The sequence below is a fragment of the Fukomys damarensis genome, unplaced genomic scaffold, assembly GCF_012274545.1.
Source record: "Fukomys damarensis isolate Sample0158 unplaced genomic scaffold, DMR_v1.0_HiC HiC_scaffold_37, whole genome shotgun sequence".
Taxonomy (NCBI): Eukaryota; Metazoa; Chordata; class Mammalia; order Rodentia; family Bathyergidae; genus Fukomys; species Fukomys damarensis.
The window spans coordinates 44,621,810-44,643,614 of NW_022900949.1; the positions used below are offsets into that span (position 1 = coordinate 44,621,810).

The 21,805-nt window shown below is 34.1% G+C and overlaps 2 protein-coding genes across 2 annotated transcripts in view; one reads left to right on the forward strand and one right to left on the reverse strand.

Moving 5' to 3' along the window:
• Positions 1-21,603, forward strand: part of Atp2c1 (ATPase secretory pathway Ca2+ transporting 1) — a 111,663-nt gene extending 90,060 nt beyond the window's left edge. Inside the window, exons 21-28 of the mRNA XM_019207661.2 lie at positions 1,632-1,798; positions 2,918-2,986; positions 3,974-4,090; positions 4,956-5,103; positions 5,583-5,678; positions 6,933-7,074; positions 8,478-8,602; positions 21,094-21,603. Of these exons, the coding sequence (XP_019063206.1) occupies positions 1,632-1,798; positions 2,918-2,986; positions 3,974-4,090; positions 4,956-5,103; positions 5,583-5,678; positions 6,933-7,074; positions 8,478-8,602; positions 21,094-21,189 (960 nt within the window). The 3' untranslated portion in view covers positions 21,190-21,603. The remainder of the gene's footprint in view (positions 1-1,631; positions 1,799-2,917; positions 2,987-3,973; positions 4,091-4,955; positions 5,104-5,582; positions 5,679-6,932; positions 7,075-8,477; positions 8,603-21,093) is intronic.
• LOC104863134 (protein asteroid homolog 1) lies at positions 19,297-20,508 on the reverse strand. The gene is made up of 2 exons (XM_019207663.2): positions 20,369-20,508; positions 19,297-19,703 (listed from the first exon to the last, which is right to left on the reverse strand). The coding sequence occupies exons 1-2, from the start codon at positions 20,392-20,394 to the stop codon at positions 19,373-19,375; spliced, it is 357 nt and encodes a 118-aa protein (XP_019063208.1). The 5' UTR covers positions 20,395-20,508; the 3' UTR covers positions 19,297-19,372.
• Positions 21,604-21,805: the final 202 nt, after the last annotated feature.

A 21,805-nucleotide genomic window follows, 5' to 3' on the forward strand; every position in this document is an offset into this window, starting at 1 on the left:
AAGACTTTGTTTTCATTTTTTCCTTTTTCTCTTATTTTTTTCTCTTCCCTTTTTACCCTTCCCCTACCCCTCCATTTGCCCAATACCTTTAGACCTTTTCTCCCTATTACAAAATATCAATTATACATTTTGACCCTTATTTATACTTTTAGTTTATCATACCAGAGAAACTATATGGTATTTACACAATGTGTGTATTTGAAAGTGAAATAAGTTGAGTATGAAATGACTTTTAAAGTTAGTGTAGAAGTATGTTCTGATAGGGTTCCATTGCTAAGTCATCCCAGTGTGAATAATGATAATGAATTTGAAACAAATAACAAGAAAAAAGGTATTAATGAGAGAGTGAGCAATATTTAAAAGGCTATAATTACTGAGATTAGTCAAATATAGCCATTTGTTGTTTAATAGCAGGTGTATGTTTGTTAGGTGATATTTTATTTTGTTCTTTGCTTGAGATAAAGTCTTGCTATGTTGTTCAGGCTGGCCTCGAATTCACTATGTTGCCAAGACTGGCCTCAAACTTCCTGCCCCATCTCCTGAGTTCTCAGATTATAGGTGTGCACCACACCCACACCCAGTTCATTAGGTTTTTTTTGTTTCATTGTGTGAGCATTGTGCCTGTACTTAACCTTGGTGGTATTTGTCAGTCACTCCATGTGGCTTCTTGATGTAATTGAGAGGTGTCTAAACATAAGATGTGTGAGGTTGCTGCTGCTGTGACACAGCATTACTGTTTATGGTAAACTTTCATAGTAAGTAGGAGTATACGCTAAAATAATGGTAAAACTACAGCAAAGACCTAAACCAGTTGTAATCATTTCTTGTCATGAGATTGTACATAATGATATGAGCTGTATTTTTATGCAGTCAGCAACACAGTAGGTTTGTTCACATCAGCATTACCATAGACATGAGTAGAGTGATCATAGTTACATAGCAATGACTGTGTATTACAGCAACTGAGGTAGTGTCCAATAATGAATGGGCTTAGGTTATTAATTACAAAAGCCAGCCATTGTGTAATTCAGAGTTTCTCAGTCTTGGCACTATTGGCATTTTTGACTAGACAGTTCCTTCTTGTTGTCCTGTGTATTATTCAAGGCATGTAGCCACATTCTTGGTCCCCAATTCCTAGTGGCATCTCCCAAGCTAAGATAATAAAAAATGTCTCACAATACTGTTCAAAGTGCCCTGGTTGAGAATTATTGTATAGTCAGCTGTGTATCAGACTTCAGAAATACACTTTGCATGAATGAGAATATTAGTAGCAACTTTTTCTAAGCTTTATCTTGTTATAATCTCTTTATGCCAGGTGTAGTGGTATACACCTAATCCTAAGTATGTGGGAGGCTAAGGTAGGAGTGTTCCAGTCTGGACAGTTTAGTGAGACCCCATCTCAAAAAATAAAAAGGGTGAGGGTCTAGCTCAGTGGTTATGTACTTACCTACTTGGTTTCATTGCCCAGGAGTGGTAGTGGAGAGAGAGCTCCTTATGTGGAAGTTTATTGAAAAATGAGTTACCTTAATTATGTGAACAAATGAGGACATTTTTTTAATCCCATTATTGGTGTGGAAGCAAGATTTTTATCAGAACTTCTCTCTCCACCCTTTTCTCTGTCTTAACTTCAGTCTCTACAGAAGAACGGGGCAGTTGTAGCCATGACAGGAGATGGAGTAAATGATGCAGTTGCTCTGAAGGCTGCAGACATTGGAGTTGCAATGGGACAGACTGGCACAGATGTTTGCAAGGAGGCAGCAGACATGATCCTGGTAGATGATGACTTCCAAACCATAATGTAAGTTTTGTTGCAGAGAATGCATATCAGAGATTCTTCTCCTGTCCTTTCCTGAATTTTATGCCCCAATAATTCAACTGAAAAAGAGTCAGTTGTATTTAAACACATGGTTCAATGAAGCCATGTTTCTAGATTAATTAATCTTGTTTTATAGCTTATATGTAGTTCTGAAGAATATAACTTGTATGGATGGAACCAATGTAATACATAGCAGGGCTGTTCATTGAAGAAATGTTTACTAAGTGCCAGCTGATGTCACATTTTTTTTGTCTCTAGTATGATAGTTAATAGTGACCCTTCATTGAGGGACTTGATGTTAGTTAAGTTCAGGTTATCATAATGTGCATGACCATATAGTAAGAAAAATCATCAAGTTCACATTCATACCTTTTCCCTTCTCCATTCTTAGAATTGTATAAAATTCTTGGAAGGGAGGAAGAAGTTGTTTGAAAATAAATATTTTCCTGTATTCAGCAAATGATAGAATTGATATAAATCATTCTTTACTCATCATATTATCTAATTGTATATAGGAGCAATAGGTAGCTTAAATTCCATAATTCTTATATATCTCATTGCTGTTTAATTTGTGAGATACAATAATTAAAGTAAGTAAAATGAGCTTTGAGGGTTAAAGAAGGAGCTTATGGTGAGTCATGCCTGTAATACCAACTACTCAAGAAGCTTAGATAAGAGGATTGCAAGTTAGGACCCAACATTGGCAATTTAGTGAGATCCTGTCTCAAAAAATAAAATTTGAAAAGCAGATATGGTGGTAGTTTTTTGTTTTGTTTTGTTTTTTGGTGCAGGGGGTGTGCTGGGTATTGAACTCAGGACCTTACGCTTGTGAGGCAGGTGTCAGAACCACTGAGCTAAATTCCCAGACCTTGTAGTTGTAGTGGTTTATGTGGTAGAAGATTGGCTTAGCATGCACAAGACTCTGGATCAATCACCAGGCCAACCCCATTCCCCTCCCCGCTGAAGTATAGTGTTATCTTTTGTGGAGACAGTAGGTGATAATAACGTTCAGATATCTTTTTAAGAATAAGAATTAAAAATTGTTTTAGTTATGTGTATGTGATATTTTCTTACTTTATCCTTTTTTTTTTTAAATTTCAGGTCAGCAATTGAAGAGGGTAAAGGGATTTATAACAACATTAAAAATTTTGTTAGGTTTCAACTGAGCACGTAAGTTTGCAAGAAGTTTGTCATTATGGGTCTTGTAGATAAGTTCTGTAAAGTATAGCTTTAGCAGAATGTAGAAAGTGAGAGTTCTTTATTAGTAAATTTTCCAAAAAGACAATGTATAGTATTGTGGGGTTAAAAAAGTGACATGAAAGCAGATTCTAAATGTGATAAGTAACTTGTCTATTTCGGTATCAAAATATATAGGCAGCCCTCTATATCTGTAGATTCCACATCTGTGGGTTCAACTGTTGATTGAAAATATTTGGAAAAAAAGTGCATGTGTACTGAATGAACAAGTATGAACTTTATTCCTGAACCAATATAGTATTTCCAACTATTTATGCAACATTTACATTATGTTAGTTATTATAAATAACCTAGGGATGACTTAGAGTATAAAAGAGGATATTTATATACAAATAATGTGGCATTTTATGTAAGCAGCTGGAAATATGGTGTTTTAGGGGAGCCCTGGAACTAACCCTGTGCATACTGAGAGACTGTATAACTTTTGGGATTTATTTAGTAGCTTCTGAAATCTTCAGAGGAGGATGAGTCACATCTCAGTATTATTCTTGGTATCCCTTTCCAAAAAATAGAACAGGTTTTCTATCATCAAAAAACAATTGAATATTGTTATATAGATTGCAGCATTTTCTCTCTTTGCTATTGGTAATCTTGAAAATCTTTTGTTAAAATATTCTGACCTTTAAAATATTCATGTGATTGAAACATTGGTTACTTGGATCATAGGTTTCCTTTTAAAAGCACGTAGTGGGGCTAGGGATTTAGCTTAGTGGTTTCGACACCTGCCTTGCAAGTGCAAGGGCCCGAGTTCGATCCCTGGTACCAAAAAAATAAATTAAAAAAATAAAATAAAAGCACAGAAGTAACATGTGACTTTTAAGTGCTCCAAAAATGTTACCATAGGATCAATAGGAAATTTATTATGCTAGCAGATTTTTAAATGACTTTCTTTTTCAACAGGAGCATAGCAGCATTAACTTTAATATCATTGGCTACATTAATGAACTTTCCTAATCCCCTCAATGCAATGCAGATTTTGTGGATCAATATTATTATGGATGGACCCCCAGCTCAGAGGTAAGATTTTTCATGCATGAACTGGTGAGACAAGGAAGATATGAACCCTGATAAGTTTTAAAACTTTATTATGGACAGTGTTGAAAAATATTGCAGCAGGACATTTGTTAAAAATTGTGTAATATGTGTGTATTATTTATTCTCTTGAGTGTGTGTATTATTCTCTTGAGTGTTCATTCATGCAGTGCAGATATGAGCCATTATACTGTGTTACATGCCTAGCTTTTGGTTGAGAACAGATCAGGGAGTAGGTGCAGTCCCTCTCTGTCCTTAGGATATAAGTTTTTTATTTCTAAAATTTGGATGTAATAGAGAAAACTCTTGAGTTTAGCATTATTACCTAGATTATATTATCAAGTTTAGAAATGTTTAAATATTTAGAAAGTATTGAAGGACCTGAGTGTCTATTATATTTTGTAGTAATGGGGTAGTTGAATGATACTTTTTTTTTTTTTTTTTTTTTTTTTTTTTTTTGACCATTGTAAAAAATTCTGGAAGTCAGAACCTCTTTGTATGAAGGATATCTCGAAGATCAGTTGGTAGGTCATGTATTTGAAGTAAATTTATATCCAAATCAAATTGAAGTTTTCTCTTAAAGTTGACCATTAATTGCCTATCAAATTGTGCAAATAAGTCTAAAAGAGGAGAGAAACAGTGACAAAATCAGTGGCTTTTCTCTCTTTCTCTAATAGGCACATCCATCGTGCCTAACAGTAGTTCATTCTGAGTAGTCATAGCCAAAGTTTCATGATTAAACATTTTGTTTTCATAAGAAAAGATTTATTTTCCTTGGATAATTGAAGTTAGGTTGTGAAAGTAACAAATCCAAAGTTTAACACAATTCATATTTCTGTTTTTTTTAAAGCCTTGGAGTAGAACCAGTGGACAAAGATGTCATTCGTAAACCTCCTCGCAACTGGAAGGACAGCATTTTGACTAAAAATTTGATACTTAAAATACTTGTTTCATCAATAATCATTGTTTGTGGGACTTTGTTTGTCTTCTGGCGTGAGGTATAGTCATTGGATGAACGGCTATAGTATATGTTACACAGGAGACTGGAAAGTTAAAAAAGCTCTGAGTGAAAATATGATACAGGATTTTAAGATAGGATTGCTGATAGAATTGTTGATTTGTGGTTTAAAGTTGTTTAAATATGCAGAGAATTATCACATATAACAAAAATTAATATATGAAAATGTGAATAGTTAGGAAAAAAATCTCAATTCTTACATGGCTACTTTATTGTTAATATTCTTACATGGCTACTTTATTGTTAATAGTGTTTTAATATTCAGATATAGTTCATAAGAATTTTTACATTTCATTATGTATACTACAGTTGTTCATTGTGTGACTTATTGGGAAATTTAGGTAGCTTGTATATTTTATTTCAGACTAAAGCTATTTCATTGTAATGGAAGAAAAATATTAACATTTTAACAGCATTTAATTCAGCCACTGAGAGGGATTTTTTTTTTCCTTTTGACAGCTGCGAGACAATGTAATAACACCTAGAGACACTACGATGACCTTCACATGCTTTGTGTTTTTTGATATGTTTAATGCACTGAGTTCCAGATCTCAGGTATGCTTTGTTGGTCTCATTTAATTATCGAAATATGTAGAGCACTTTCTAACAGTACATAGGCAAGCATTACAGGTTTTTAGTTGTGATTGGGGTTTGTAGCTATAGATGACAGTCCCAGACATAGCTTTCTTGCAAACATGTGTCATTGGTCAACAGTAACGGTGACCTTATTTGGGTAGATCAGCTTTACCTTTGACTCAAAGATTAAAGTAAATCATAGGTGATATTGTCTGATCTTGACTTTATTTGTTTTTTTTTTTTTTTTGGTATCGGGGATTGAACCTGGGTCTTTGCGCTTGCAAGGCAGGCCACCAAACCGCTGAGCTAAATCCCTGGCCCTAATTTTTATTAACTTTTTTTTTTTTTTTTTTAAGAGATTTTTCTTGGTTTTTTTTTGGTAGCAGGGATTGAACTTGGGTCCTTGTGCTTGCAAGGCAGGCCACTGAACTGCTGAGCTAATTCTCCAATATTGTCTGATCTTTATTCCATTCTCTTATCATCTGTAGCCTGTAAGATAGGTTCAGGTTAACATTATCTGGACGTAGGACAAGCCTTGTGGGCTTTGTTAGGATGGGATTAGACTGCTTTTAGAAAAAAGTGCTGTTCTCCATGAAACCTGTCAGTATATCAAAGTTAAGGGTGTTTTCTTCCCTTGTAATTTAAAGTGTTGGTGCTTCTTGGTCTAAAACTGTTTTGATAGATTATCATCATCTGGAATTTAGTAGTATTATTTCAGAGCATATTGCTGTTGATAACTAGTGTTACTGAAGGCACAACTTTTAATTTTAAAGCACTTTATGACTCAATTACATTTATTACCATTTACTGTACTTGAACTTTTCAGGTTTAGTCAGTTATCATTAGGAGCTGTATTGTTTCTGTTTTGTGAAATTTTTTCTCTTTTTGGTAAATATTTAGGTCTATTCTTCAAGAAAGGACACATTATCTACCTTAAAGAGTGGACAGAAAAATTAGCAAAAAATAAATAAAGTATCTTAATATCTTAGGGCCTTTCTGTGGAATCTAACACATTAGCAAGCCTTTTCTTGGTAAAAGTTGCTTTAAAATTTACTCTTATTCCCTCTGAATTATTTCAAGATAGTAGTTAAAAGTAAGATAATTTTATGGTTTTGACACTGTAGAATTCAGTGGCACATGATAATATTTGTTAAAAAATTGAAATCAAGAATAATAATGTAAGAAGTTATTTCTGTGCTTAAAGAATAATTGTACTCTTTGCTTTGCCAACAGACCAAGTCTGTGTTTGAGATTGGACTCTGCAGTAATAAAATGTTTTGCTATGCAGTTCTTGGATCCATCATGGGACAATTACTAGTTATTTATTTTCCTCCACTTCAGAAGGTTTTTCAGACTGAGAGCTTGAGTATACTGGGTAAAGAGAATGCTATCTTTATATATTTTAGAAGCTTTAGTTTCTAATGTGTTTATTCTAATATAAACGTAGGGTAACTAAGTAACCCATGCGACCTGAAAAAAAGAATATGCTTTATTTTTTCATTGAGGGACGTTCAGGGAAGTCATTCTCCTAATTGTGGGGTTTTAACTTTTTTTCTTTTTTTATAAATTGTTTTAAAGTCATACTTGCTGATTTTGAAATAACAGCAAACAAAATTTGTTGGATAATAATTGTGTTTTATAACCTTTTGATACTTTTATTAAGAAGTTACAGGATCTTGGATGATTCAGGGCTAGATTTAACTTCACTGAAAACCAAATTGCACTTATTTTATATTATACTATTTAGGTAGCTAATATTTCATTATTCCTGTTACTCTAAATTCTCTCATTTCATAAAATATCAGTTGGACTCTGAAAGCATAGTTTTATCAACTTTCTGTGGAAATTACATATTTTTTCAAACACTGTGCATTAAATGTATAATATTGTACACTTAAAAATTACCTTTCCTATTTGTGTGTGAAGAACAATGTAGTTGATGTTAATCCTATCCTTAATTCTTAGATTTATTTTGTTGTTGAGACAAGATCTGCTTATGTAGTTCAGGTTGGCCTTGAACTTGCAACAATCCTGCCTCAGCCTCTGAGTGCTCGGATTAAAGGTATACAGCACCATGCCCAGAAGTTCTTAAATTTTTAAATTAATCTGGGTATTTAGATAATAGCCTCACTAATTTTTTGGCTTTGTATTTACTTTAAAATTGAGCTAGTTTAATTTAAAATTTTTAATTATATATTTAAGCTCTTTCTTTTTAAAAACAATAGTTTTAAGGAGACAGTTGCAGTTTTCTAACTAATGAGAATTGAGAGACTATGGATAGGGCCGGGGAATTTAGCTCAGTGGCTCCGCCACCTGCCTTGTAAGCACAAGGTCCCAAGTTTGATCCCTGGTACTAGGAAAAAAAAAAAAAAGATACACTATGGATACCTTGTAATGATTTAGTCTTATAGGCTTTGAAGTAGGACATACTGATACAGCATTTTTAGTCTTCAGATAATCATTTTCAATCATTTGATACTACTTTGTGAATAGTACTTTTAAAAAGAGATGTGTGATCTATTTAATAGAAAACTTTTTTTGTTTTATTAATATTAAAAGCTAGCCACATGAGTTTATGTTCCAAGGAAAATGATCCTAGGATGTGGGTTCTAGTTCTGGCTGCTGCTTTTCTTAGCATTGTGACTTTGGATAAACTATTTAATACCTTTGAGCTTCTATTTTTTGTTTTGTTTTGTTTTTTTGTAGGAATGTAAGTAGTTACACTTTGCTGCTATAAATTTCAAAGAATTGTAAAACCCAGCTTATTTTCTTTTGCAGATCTGTTGTTTCTTTTGGGTCTCACCTCTTCAGTTTGCATAGTGGCAGAAATTATAAAGAAGGTTGAAAGGAGCAGGGAAAAGATCCAGAAGCCTGTTAGTTCGACATCACCATCTTTTCTTGAAGTATGATGCATATTGCATTCTTTTATTTTCAAACTAGGAATTGCAGTCTGAGGATCATTTAGAAGGGCAAGTTCAAGAGGATAATGAAGATTTGAGAACTTTTTAACTTTTCATTGATTAAAAATGAACATTTATGTTAAAGACTTGATTTTAGACTTTAACTTGCTGGCAGTCCCAAATGAAATTATGCAACTTTGATAACATATTCCTTGATTTCAATTGGCTTTTGGGATTGAGTGGAACTTTATAAAGCATATGGCAGTTACTTAATTGAAAAAAAAAAGGCAAAACCTGAACCACCTTCTGCACTTAAAGAGGTCTAACATACAATAAATACACTGTCTATCTTAGATAGATATAAATATTTTTTTTATTTTTAAATATTGTACTATTTATGGTGGTGGGGCTTTCTTACTAATACACAAATAAATCTAATCATTTCAAAGGCATTCTGTTTGGTTTAGAAGTTGATTCCCAAGAGTGCCATATTTCAACTACTGTATTTCCGTTCTCTTGCAATGTAAGCAGTTTGGATCCCTTGTGCTACCAGTTTTGTATTTCATGTATTTTTTTTTTTTTTTTTTTTTTTTTTTTTTTTTTTTTTGTACAGGATGTGACCACTGTCAGAGCACTGTTCTTTTCTTTCTTTTTGTGATTGAAAAACATATACTACAATTTGAAGTAAACATTTGCTTTTCTTAGTAAATGTAAATGGTTAATATTTTTTTTAAGGTATGAGTCTTTGGTCTAACAAAATTATTACAGGGATACCAAGTACATTTTAGTTAGAGCAACAGCGTGTACTTTAATAGTCATAGAGTCAAAGACATTTAAGATTGGGATGAAATTTATAACATGTCATGTCTCCTTTTTGAATTAAATACAAATACATACTTTGTCAAATATCTTATTCTTTGTAGATCTAAGTATTTAAACTCAATAACAGAATTTTATTATTTTTACTGTTTTGTTTGTGTATTTTAAAGCATATTTCTTAGGAAGGTTTAATTACTAAAAGAATGAAAAAGCTCCAAACCCAGACAGATGATGTAGGAGTCAGGGAACACTTGGGGACCCTGTCAGAAGTGGCCTTGTTCTCCTTATGTCTCCTTGGCAGCTGCTTGGGCCTATAATGGGGCCACCCTGAGTCTGTCCCTTCTGCTTCCACCTTCTTTCTTTACTTTCCTTTGGTTTTAGTGTGCATGCTAAAGAAATAGAATTTCTTTGTGAAATGCTGTTGGTTTTTATAAAAGCTTGATGAGGTAATTTGTTTTGACTGTGTAGCAAATTTGGGTCAGAAATTCAAAATTAGAAATCTATTCTCCTATTACATATTTCTCTCTCTTTCTTTCCCTCTTTTTCCCTCCCTGTCTCTCAATACAGAAATGGGTCTCAGATTTCTACAGATTTAATTTTTCTTGAAGTTAGTTTATTTCATAAACTATCAGAATAAAGCATTCTTAAGTTTTCATGAAATAGCAGGTGTTAGCACTTAAATACTGTCATTGATAAGGAGAATACCTATTATTTGAATCCTTACTGTAGACATGAGTGTAAGGAACTGAGACATCAGCACTTTATTTTTCACTCTTTCAGGTTAAATAGTCAAATGTACATTGTTCTATCACATTAGACAGAACATGGAAGCCATTGTCTTGTCAGCTTTTTCTGTAATTATTTTATATCTCTTACTGAAATTTTGTAATTTTTTAATTCTCTGTTCCAAGAACTTGAAATATGAATTAAATGCACATCATAGTTTTTGTTTTGATCTATGTTCAGAATGTAAATCATATGGGACAAATGTGTCTTTTTCATTTGGTTTTTGAACTACAAAAATAAAAGTTTCTTTTCACAACTTTTATTAACATTCCAGTTAGTACTGTTAGCATTAAAATTATCTATGTATGTTAAATATACAGAAATTCCTTGATTTAAAAACAAGTAAAATGTACAGTAAGATTTAGGTTTTAGTTTTCCATAGTATATTAATACAAATTGGAATGTGTCAGATGATTTAAATGTACTACTATTTAAATTTTAAATCTTTATCCCCTTTTATAGCTTGCTAGAGTCCTTAATAATACATTTGAGTTTTTATCCTTATGGACTATTTCATGATGTTATTTGAATCCATAGTAGCTAAACATCAGAGAAAATAGAGGAACTTGAAATAAATCACCAATTAGGTACAATTCTCAAATGATTAAAAGTGGCCCATACAAACAAGGCCAAACATGTTGATGGACATCACATGACCCAGAGATGAGATGAAAAGGAAACCATAGAACCCAGAACATTTCCTCCTTCAAGATCCAGGCTTGCTTTAATGGCATCAACTTCTCTTACAAGAATAAGAGGTGTGTTTTCCTTATATACCTATCCATGATGCATCTGTTACAATCTTAATCTTTCTGAAACTGCTTTAAATTTTGATCTCTTTCTTATATTACTTAAGTAAAGTATTTGTCATACTTAACAGTAGTCTCTCACTGAAATAAATCAGTAACAGACAATAAACATCATACTTAAGAACTTTGTCACCCTGCTTTCTGCCTCTGTCACTTGGCAATTCACATACATATTACTTCCATATATGATTCTCCCAAGAAGTTAGATGGATGAATTATCTTTTCATTAAACATTTATCTAGTGCCAGAGTGTTTTATGAATAGAAAACTGAAGGCATCCCTGCCTTTAGAAACTTATGGATAGGGATAGCAGGTGGTATAAGACTTAAGCTGTTTCAAGAAAATTAATAGTGATCTTTACACATTTATTTTAAAAATGCTTATACATTAAATGAACACAAAATACATTTCACTAGAATTTTCCCTTGAAGACTATGCTCTTAAAATCCAAATAGCTAATTTGCTTACTAAAATATATGGACAAATATTAATCATAACTGACATATGACTGGAAAAACAGATTATCCTGATAGTTAACCTTCCTTGAGCTCAGTTAGCACTTGGAATGATGCTGACTTTTATTTTACCATCTTGCATTTTAACTTTTGGTTGTCACACTTGGTTATTTTTGATAATGCGTAACATTTATTAGTACCTTGCCTTTATAAAGTTCTGTCTTAATTCTGGAGACCAGTGTGAAATACATTCAGTGTAGTAGTAAAACTGTCCAAAATGCTACAGTAGCTAAAGGGGGATAATAACTTTGTGAGAGGAGATTGTCAAAGAAATTTCCTAAAACTAGTGACATCTGAATCAAGCCTTAAATTAGAATCCTCCAGCTATGGAACAGCAAGACATTCCAACCCAGTAGCACAGCTTTCACAATGTGTTAGGAGAACTGAAAAGGAGCATAGGAAAACTACGAGTTTGGTTCCTTAAAGCTAGAGGTGTAATATGCAGGGTTGAGGAAATAAGAAAATTGTGAAAGCTTGAATGGTAGCGGGGTCAAGAAAGCTTGGTGTGGAAAGGAAGGTATGACATTTATCTTCTAAGAGATAGCATTGCCTTGACTGGGCAGTAGAGGAGAATGCAGAACATACAGGTTTCTGGCCTTTGACTTGAACAGTAGAACTGTTAATAGGAAAATAACTTAAGCTGAGCAGGCTGTAGTGAGATGGACACAAGCTCATCTGTAATGTGAAGTTCATGGTGTCCTTGACATTTCCCTCTGGACATGATAGATGAGGTTTCTATAGCACAGAATCAGTTAAAGCATGGCTGAGTAGTTATCAATGAATGTGAAAACTTCCCATTTACAAGCTGCTTTTTTTTGTGGTTTTGTTTTTGACTAAAAATAAAGAGTAATTTAGAGTAAATTTAGCTTTGACAGTTTTTTTTAAAGTTTATATTATTCAGCACACAGTTGTATAAATTTTAAATGCAGGGGTAAATGATAAGAACATTGTAAGCTCCTTTGTTACAGACCTCTCAAAATAAGTCTGTTTCTAAGGCTGTCAAGAGAGAAACACATCACTGGTAGCACACTTCTTTGCAGTGAGACCCCTGTGAGGTGACTACAATACATGTATGAACTGCTTATCTGTTGTGCAGTTAGTGAACAGTATTATCATTAGAAAATAGCTACTTGATCTGAACAAGACATTGTGGCAGGAGAGTAGAAAACAATGGTTTTTGTTGTTTTCCATTTTATTCATAATTCTTTAGACCTTTCCAGCCTCATATCCCATGTAAATGTTTTAGCACAATCCACTTCTAGATCTTTTTGGAACAGTATTTATTAAACGTGAAATTCTTTCCCTTTTGCCTTAATTTTGGCAATTATAATTTTTACCTGTATTTCAAAGCCCAGCTAAATGTCAAAGAAGATGGCCTTTCCTGATTGCTCAAAACAAGTAGGGGCATATGTGTGTATGTGTGTAGTAATGGCAGTAAGCAGTAGTAGTAGTAGTAGTACAATGCCTTGTGAATACTATTAAGAGCAGATATGTCTGTAAGTTTGAACATAAAGATTATAGCTTTTTTTGAGAACATTGAAGTATAAGCCACATTTTTGATAAAGTTAGATATAAATTGAATGTAATTTTCTCTTCATATTCATATAAGATAAATTTAAGTGTTGAAGTTTGGGGAGAAAAGTGAAAACAGTCAGTACTTTTGATTTCTAGAAATTCTTTTTTACTGTGAACTTGTCAGTGTTACTGTGTATACAATTAATGTGTGTGATGTAATGTCGGTGGCCTTTATTTGAACACTTGCCTTGGGGAGTAGCTTTCCTTTTCTTATTCCTCTTTGCTCAATTCCAGTCAAACAGACATAGACCCTTTCTGGCCCATGTTTCTGTGCTGGCTCCCTGGCACATAGACCTCACAGAATTTCCTTAACGCACGGTTGCGCTGTCAGCATTGTTTCTAATGTAATTTTGTTGTATTAACACTTTGAGTAGAAACTATATTTCACAGTGTTATGAGCATTCATCGCCAGAAATGGGGCAAACAGGGATCCATTTTTAGGCTCTTATATTTTTAGCTTTTGAATTAAAGTGTGCTATTTAACAGTTTTGAAAAATACTAATCTGTTGAGCCATATTAAAAACTTATCTATTCTTCCTGTGATAACTTTGTTGAAGTGCGCTTTAGTTGAGAAGTGGCAATTTGGTGCCATCTTATGGTCATAAAGAAAATACTTTGTCTTGACCATCTGTTTTTTTCTGTCAAGGCATCGTCTTACAGGTATAACATGAAACAGGTTGGTGTGGCAAGTCTGACAAAACACTATGTCAGGCCAAGTGTGGGTTGCATCCCTGCAATCCTAGCATTCAGAAAGGAGGCTGGGGCAGGAGGAGTGCTAATAGTTTGCAGCCAGTCTGAGCTACGTAGTGAGTTCAAGACAACCTGGATTTTACATAGTGAAGACCCTGTCTTAAAAAACAAGCAAAAAAAAATTTTTTTTTAATCTTTGGAGCAACATATAGCAAGCTTGAACTAAATAGGTGACTGTATAGACAGTATATGCCTCATAGGAAAGACATGACAAACTTTACACTTAGGTACTATTAGAGAAATTTTAGAATGTTATATATTAGTATATTACCATTCATTCATCTTCTTATATTTAATTATATGATTGAATAATAGGATCACATTAGATTTTACAAGGGTCTTTCTACATGGAACAGTTCTAGATAGCCAATGAATTAGGAAGAGGTGTTCAAAGTTAGGGAAACAGTTTTATTTGAATTCCCCCTCAACACACCACATAGAACTGTTTAGTTTAGGTACTGACAAATGATGCCATGTAGGACAGATTTGCATGCTGCCTGATTTTGTAAATAAAGTTTTACTGGAACTGAGCTGTATAAGTTGATTTAACAGTAAAAGTGAGTAGTTGTAATAGAGAACATTTGGCCCCCAAAGCCTATTTACTATCTAGTCCTTTATAGAAAAATTTGCCTACTCATTTTGATGTTCAAGAAAATGAAAACAAATCTGTACAGTGCATTCACTGGATTAGAAAGGAAGTGACATCATTTTTCCCTACCCTCTAGTCTACCAATAGGATGTTCCCTTTGCAACAGATACACTTGATAGCAGATTTGATGTCAGTTGTCTGCTGTATCAGGCTTCCTTTGTGGAGATTGTCTCAGAACATCAATAGAGAGGACATAACCAGCTGTGATCTGTCCCACTCATCATCAAGGCTGCAGCTTGTTCTTAGTGGGTGGAGTGCTGTGATATGCTGTTCCATCTGAATTGTGTTCCTAATTTCCCTCCCTTTCTTCTTCTTTCGTGTCCTCTCCTTCCTGTTACTCATCCACGTCTGGTTTTTCTACTTCCTCCTACCTTAGATGTACAAGAGAAGTGGAGGCTTCTCAGAAACAGGCTTAATTTCAGTGAGCTAAAGTATACTGCTTAGAGAAGACAAAATTTAATAATAATAAAGCTAAAATATCCTAACACAATTTTAGGGAAAAAAATATACTCTCATTTTTCACAGAACATTTTAAACTAAAATGTGTTTTCGTAATACCATATTTCTAAGGTAAATTTATGACAGTATCTCTCAGTGAATTCTTGTTACAGTCCATTGCTACTTTTCCATGACTTCCTGATTTACAAAACAGATTATGGTTGTAACAGGGTTAATTTCTTTAGTTTGTGTTTTATAAAACAGTTTGCCTAAGTGAGTGCTAGAAAGCCTGTAGTAAACTTAATTTGAAACAAGGGTTTGTGAAGTCACTGTTCTCATATTTCAATGCCATAGTCTCATCTTTCCTTTGATTTTTACCTTTCTTAAGGCAAGGCAAAGAAATATTGGAATTAAGGTCTCTTGATGCTCTCCTTCCCAAAGTTTTCAGCTGTTAATATACATTTCTTTAAAATAGTAAAGAATTCTCATTGAGGACATCTGTAAATTGAGGAGTAGAAGAGGAAACTTTCATTATCTCAGTACCCAAAGATCCAGATGTTTTCCTTATGCTCCACATGTTATTAAACTATCTAACAGATAAACACATGTCTCCACTTAAGTGCCTAAAAGGTTTTTATTAACCTAACAACCTATAGAAGAATCCCCAGTTCCTCTACTTCCCTATGTCCTGTCCTACACAAATGAATAACAATGGAATAGGAATTGAAAACATGGTGCTAATATATATGTATTATATATATAATTACATACTATAGCACTTTTAGCAGTAATTTATAATCTCATTGATATATTTACAATGCCTCACTTTTAAGCAATATTAATACATATTTACTAAAGTTTCCACATCTTTCAGATTAAGTTCATCTGACATGTAGATTAATCCACAATTTCATTACCCTTTCTCCATTATATAATAAGTTATTCTATGTGTGATAGCAAAACACTGAGACATGACAAAACCTCCTTCCTCTTTGCATGTCAGTATCCCCTGATTTATTCCCCTAAAATGTGTTATTATAGGAACCAGGCAGGAAACTAGGAGAAGAGCAGTCAGTGGCTATATTTTTCTAGATGGAAGTATTGGCACTTTAGTTAATTCTCTAAAAAGTACTAATATGAAAAAACTAGCTGAAAAGTTTTTCTAATCTTGTATTTTAGCTTATGTGATGGCATAGTTTTGTCAGAGTCAAATAATTCTATAAATTATCACAAATCCAATATTGGTACATTTTAATTGTTTCAAATGAAAATTCTGAGTTGTTTAAGTGTATTTAGGTAATAATTTATAATCAGCTACTTTTTCTCCAGAGGCATTGCTAGGTGTTCCCTCATCGTGATAGTAATAGGTTATATTGTACACAGAAATCTCTGTGTATCTCCTAAATGGTAATAGAAAAATTATTTCTTAAATATATATATCAAGAGAAAGACTTACTTCAACCAAATACATGGTAGTGTTAGGACTAGTAAAAACGAGAGATTGTATGTGCATTGCATGTGTTCCTTTGAAAGTTGATTTCTCTCCCTGAAAACAATCCAGTAAAACCAACTGGAAAACACTTCAGCTATTGTCTCATTCATCGCTTTCTCCCATTTTAGCACACGGGTATATGGCCTGGTTTGGTCATGCCTTTGAATTTTACACTTCTTAGCAGGAGGGTCTCATCTCAGAATGTTTGCAGTTGGATGGACTTGAATTTTAACACCATTCAGACATCTGGAAAGAAGTCAAAAGCAGTTTGCCTTCTATGGTTCAAAACCTGTTGCTTAAATTGAGAAAGCAAGCATGTTTTTAATTCATTGCTCCAACAGAAATAATTCTAAATTGGCACAAGATGCAAAAGCACTTTTAGGTGTTATAATTCAATGCATCAGAAACATTTAGAGCTAATTACAAAGCACCCTACATTCCTTTCATTGAAAATATGAGACTACCATGCTGGGGTCCAAAAATAGCAACTGTTTATCCCTTAAAGGAAGTGCAGTTCTTCCTCTCGGTCTTGGTGGTAATTGCCTTACAGATGCTCCTCTAGGTTCATGATATGCCAGCAGCCAAACAGCATGTGGTCAGGGCAGCCTCCAGTGATAGCTGATGACTGCACTAAGGGAAAAAATTGTTTGGCTGCCTCAGGATGAGTAGGGCCAGGATATAACCCTAGTTGCAGGACGATGAAATTCCCAAGAAGTGGCAGTAATATTTGCTGTTTTTAAACATGTCCAAAGCTCTTTGGAATTGAGTTTAAAAATCACTATAGAAAATTCCTTAAAAACAGAAAAGCTGGAGGACCATTATTCACATAGGGACAATTCCTTGTGTTTTTTCATTATTTTCTCATGTTGAGTGTGCTCATCGATGCACATTCTCTTGGCTATTCTCCATTCTTCCCTCTGTGGCTTCAGTGTGACGTCTGCTTAGTTTGCTGTAATACTGTCACATTCTTAGCCTTCTCTCAGCCATACTGTATAGTCTTACTGTCCTTTGTATTTGCAGAATTTTACCTTTAGCTTTGAAAACCGTTGCTACTAGTTTTGCTCTTTCTGTGGCACATCTCTCTCATTTCTTCCCAGATTCCTTGCTTTGCTCTTGATTTTCATGTATAGATATCACAGTAACGGCCATTCATGGCATGTTTTAGTGCCAGGCATGTTTTATCACATTTTAGTACCAGGCACTGTAAAGTACACAGGTACTTATAAGTAACAAGTTACTTTATATAGAGATAATAATGAAATAGTACAATTCTTATTTTGTAGGTAGGGTAACAGACTTAGTAACTGATTTGCTTTTACAAACAAGGAAGGAAAAGACATTCCATTTATCTACCGTGTATAACTTCTATATGCTCCTATATGTACTAGGTAAGAGGTCACACTCCCGGCACAGGACTTTCTAAGGGGGTTCACCAAAGAATAAGGGCATAGTACCTGGCCGTCAAAAGTCATTTTCTTTAAGCTCTGGAAGACAACACAATAGCAGTATTTTATAAAGTGATCTATTGGGTGCAGACTGATTGCTCCAATAAGAAGACACCAATCACAAGGGAAGAGAGGTTAAACTACAGGAGGATTTCCAGACCAGGCTTAAGAGATAGGAATAATTATCCTTTTGAAAACATAAAAAACCTTTAAGGAGTCCTATGCATTCTCACAAATAATTTTTTTAAAAATCTTATTTCAAGAACTATTTGAAACAAATCAGTTTTTAGGGCCGAACATTAGGAGCTAATGACATTGTATTTTTGCATTTTGTAAATGACTAAGCCAGTCAACACTTGCAAGGTATGTGTGTAACACTGGATGGTACTGTTACTCCTCAAAATACGGTATTTCTAGAAAAGTGTATAAAATTGTTTATCAGATGGTAAGAACTGGACAAAGGCCTGTTCAAAGTGGCACAGCTTCAAGCATGTTTGGATGATTACTGATGGAATATACCAATGGGAGAATGAAGAAGAAGGAAGAATATAGTTAATGTGAATAAATGAAGGTCAGAATATACTTTTCAGATCTTACCCAAAAGTATTCATTCCACTTACTTGTTTTTATGTTATTTGGAATTGTTGGCCAGCACCTTTACAACTGGCCTTTGCAATTTTAGTACCTTGTATTTTCTAGAAAAGTGCCTTTTGAACTTAAATTTTGACTACAGTAAGACATTTTTTACAACCATCTAATGTGTGTATCTGATATTTTTCATTCTAGTTTTTTCCATTGAAAAAATGCTGACAAGGATCAGAGAGCTATTATAGCTCAAGGGTGGAGCACTTCCCTAGCATGTATGAGGTTGTGGGTTGCATGCCTAAATCTTAAAAAGTTCGGTATGATTATTATTTTTCAAAACCTGTAATATTAAAAGAGGACCTAAAATCCACTTTTGCCTTATGTATCTGATATTTTCATTTCTTCTTGCTACCTCCCCCTCCAGATCCAGCAACCCAGAATGCTTTTATGTTGCTGAGGCCATTGCAGTGGCATCTTCACTTTAACACTTGGGGTGTATCTAAAGGCTTGTCAACCTTGTGTGGCCTCATTTACTAAGTTATTTCTTCTATCTGGTGCCCTCCTTTTCTCTTTGTGAGCCCAGTTTTCATGCTAAAATAATAAACTATTGAAAAAAAATTTTTGAAATCATTACTAGTTTCGATTTATAGGAAGTAACTGAAGTGGAGCTTCTCTTTTGTAAACACAGCTGGCTAAGAAGTTGCAATTTAATGTTTATAAAATAATTTACTGAAATGGAACATGAGAAATACAAATAACTTTCATTTACACAGAAATTTCTTAAATCATTGTATTTATTAAAAATAGTATACAAAATACCTTGGAATCCAAATTTTAAAAATTATTAATGTAAGGAAGACTAAGAAAAATTTCAGTAAGAATTATACATCTAGTTTGATGAAGATGGAGCTTATTCGGGCTCAGAGGCCTCAATGTGTTCCTCCAAGTTTTCCACCATTAACAGGCCAAAGCGATTGCTCCCCTTGTACCAGCCCCCAGCATCTGAGGTGGTTCCCCCACTGTTACTTGACCAATGTGTACCCTTTTTCTTCTGCCTTTTTTTCCTTGTATTTGATTTACCCTTTGGTAGGAATAATTCAGTTGGAGCATATGACCTTGTGGCATTAAACAGATGTTCATAAAGTTGCTTAGCCTCAGGACACGTGCTCAGGAGGCCTTCTATGGAAGTTGATGCTAGCAGTCGTCGGCACAGTCCATGCACGAGGCTTCCATTGTATAGTCTTCAGTGAGAGAAAAAAAAACGTGGTTTTAGTGAGAAAAAAGTGTTCAATGCAGCAGGACAACTTTACTTAACATTGCTTCAATGAATTTATCTGAACACTGAGCAGTCATTCCTATAAAATTATTAAAATAATCTGTTCCTTGTTGGAAGAATCTGAACAATTAATACGATTACTTTTTGCCTGATGACTAAATTATCAAATTAAATGATGCTTACTGGTTTTACAACTAGCCTCAAGTGGAGTAGGCTTCTTTAATCTTCAAAGAAAAGGAATTTAAGATGTTGATAAACCAAACAGTTTGTTTAACTACTAGAAAACTATACTGGCATTATTTGCAAGATCATTCACTTTGACTAAAATGAAAACAAGATGGATTCCCTAGAATACCTAAATTTAGTACATATGAAGCAGAGCTGATCATCTCGTGCCTTAGCAATCAGTGCCAACACATCGTTTAACCAATGTAAAATCAGTGTTTAAAAAGCCTTGACTTTGCTGCAATGAAAGAACAGTCCTTCCTGCCAAAAGCATTATTAAGAGGAATGTCTGGACTTGCTGCTTGTACAGTAATACTCAAGTCTCTGCCTTCACACAGCTTATATTTGGATAGAAAGAGATAAAGAAAACATACAACCTATAATACTTCATTTTCTATCCATCACCTTTTCATCATCTGTCCTTCTGGCATCTCTTATATGGATAATTCGTAAAATACCCAATCCACTGATCCTGTCCCTTGTTCAAGGGTCCTTGCAGCTCTCATTTCTGTCTTCCTCAGCTTAAACTCCAGGGTCAAACATAATAATCACTCCCTGGTGTAGAGGTTCAACTTCTTCATATTTGTGTTGCAAGACAGTAATGCTAGATAATGTCTAATAGTCATTTCACTAGAATAAAAGCTGCACGAGAGGATTTTGTTATTGTTGTTCACTATAGCACAGAGTAGGCATTTAATAAATATTCAAATGAGTGAGCATATAATTAATAAATGAGTACGTGGTAAGAAATGGAATAAAAATAATGCAGCAGAGTAGCAAGATTAGAGTACTGGGAATAGAGAGTGATATTTCAGTAGGTAGATCAGAAAAGGCCTCTATAAAGTAATACTTTAAAAACCCACTTGAAGGAAGTAAAGAAATGAGTTATAGCCTAGCAACAACTGCCCCCTTTCTCCTGATTTTTTAAAAAATGAATTTATTGTGGAAACATTCCTCAGGAATATAGAAATAATATTTTTCCTGTTTCCAGCTCTTCAGATATAACAGTGATTCAAGATCAATTACATAGATGTTTTAAAGTAACGATTTGTTTTAAATATGAATAAGACTATTTATTCACTGTGTGTTATCATCTGAACTAAAGTTTTCCATGGTGCTTACCGAGTTAGGTCTGGCTCTGGGAAAGGAGTGGACAGCAGCTGATTGAGATACATCCCCATCTGGAGACAGCATTGCCACTGACAGAAGATGTGAGCCGTGTCTAAATCCAAACTCAGGCCCTGGCGTGGTGGCTCCTTCTCCCTCTGGAAGTCTTCATACAACATCTTAGCACCACCTTCCCGCAGATCTTCCTTACCTAGACAAAGAACACAAGGGCAGCATTTCCCAAAACAGCATCATCTTCCCATTTTTTCCAAACAGACTTGAGATTCCACAAAGAAGAAAATTAGTCTAAGAAACTAACTGTTTTTCTCTTCTGGTTTCATACATACCTTGCTGTGTAAGTTGAAATATTTATACTGAAATATCTTCTTAATGGTAACCCAGCTTTATTCAATTCCCAATTTTTAATTTTTCCTTGAAATAAGATCACTTCCACTGCTGGTACTACCTGACCATAAAAAAGTGTGCATGTGAACTCAAATGTGTCTGAAAAATATAGATGACTATTAAACATTCTTCTCTTTACTGGTTTCTTTTCATGGAAAGCTCCATAATATAGTGCATTTGTTTTAAAGAAAAAGCTTGTGTGTTTATAATGCAATTTTAATCTATTTTATGTGAGGAAGACAAAAATATGACTCAAAATCTCAGAATCCAGTAATTAGCTTCTTCACCTAGAAAATAAAGGGCAAGAAACAACCACCTTAGGAAATACTG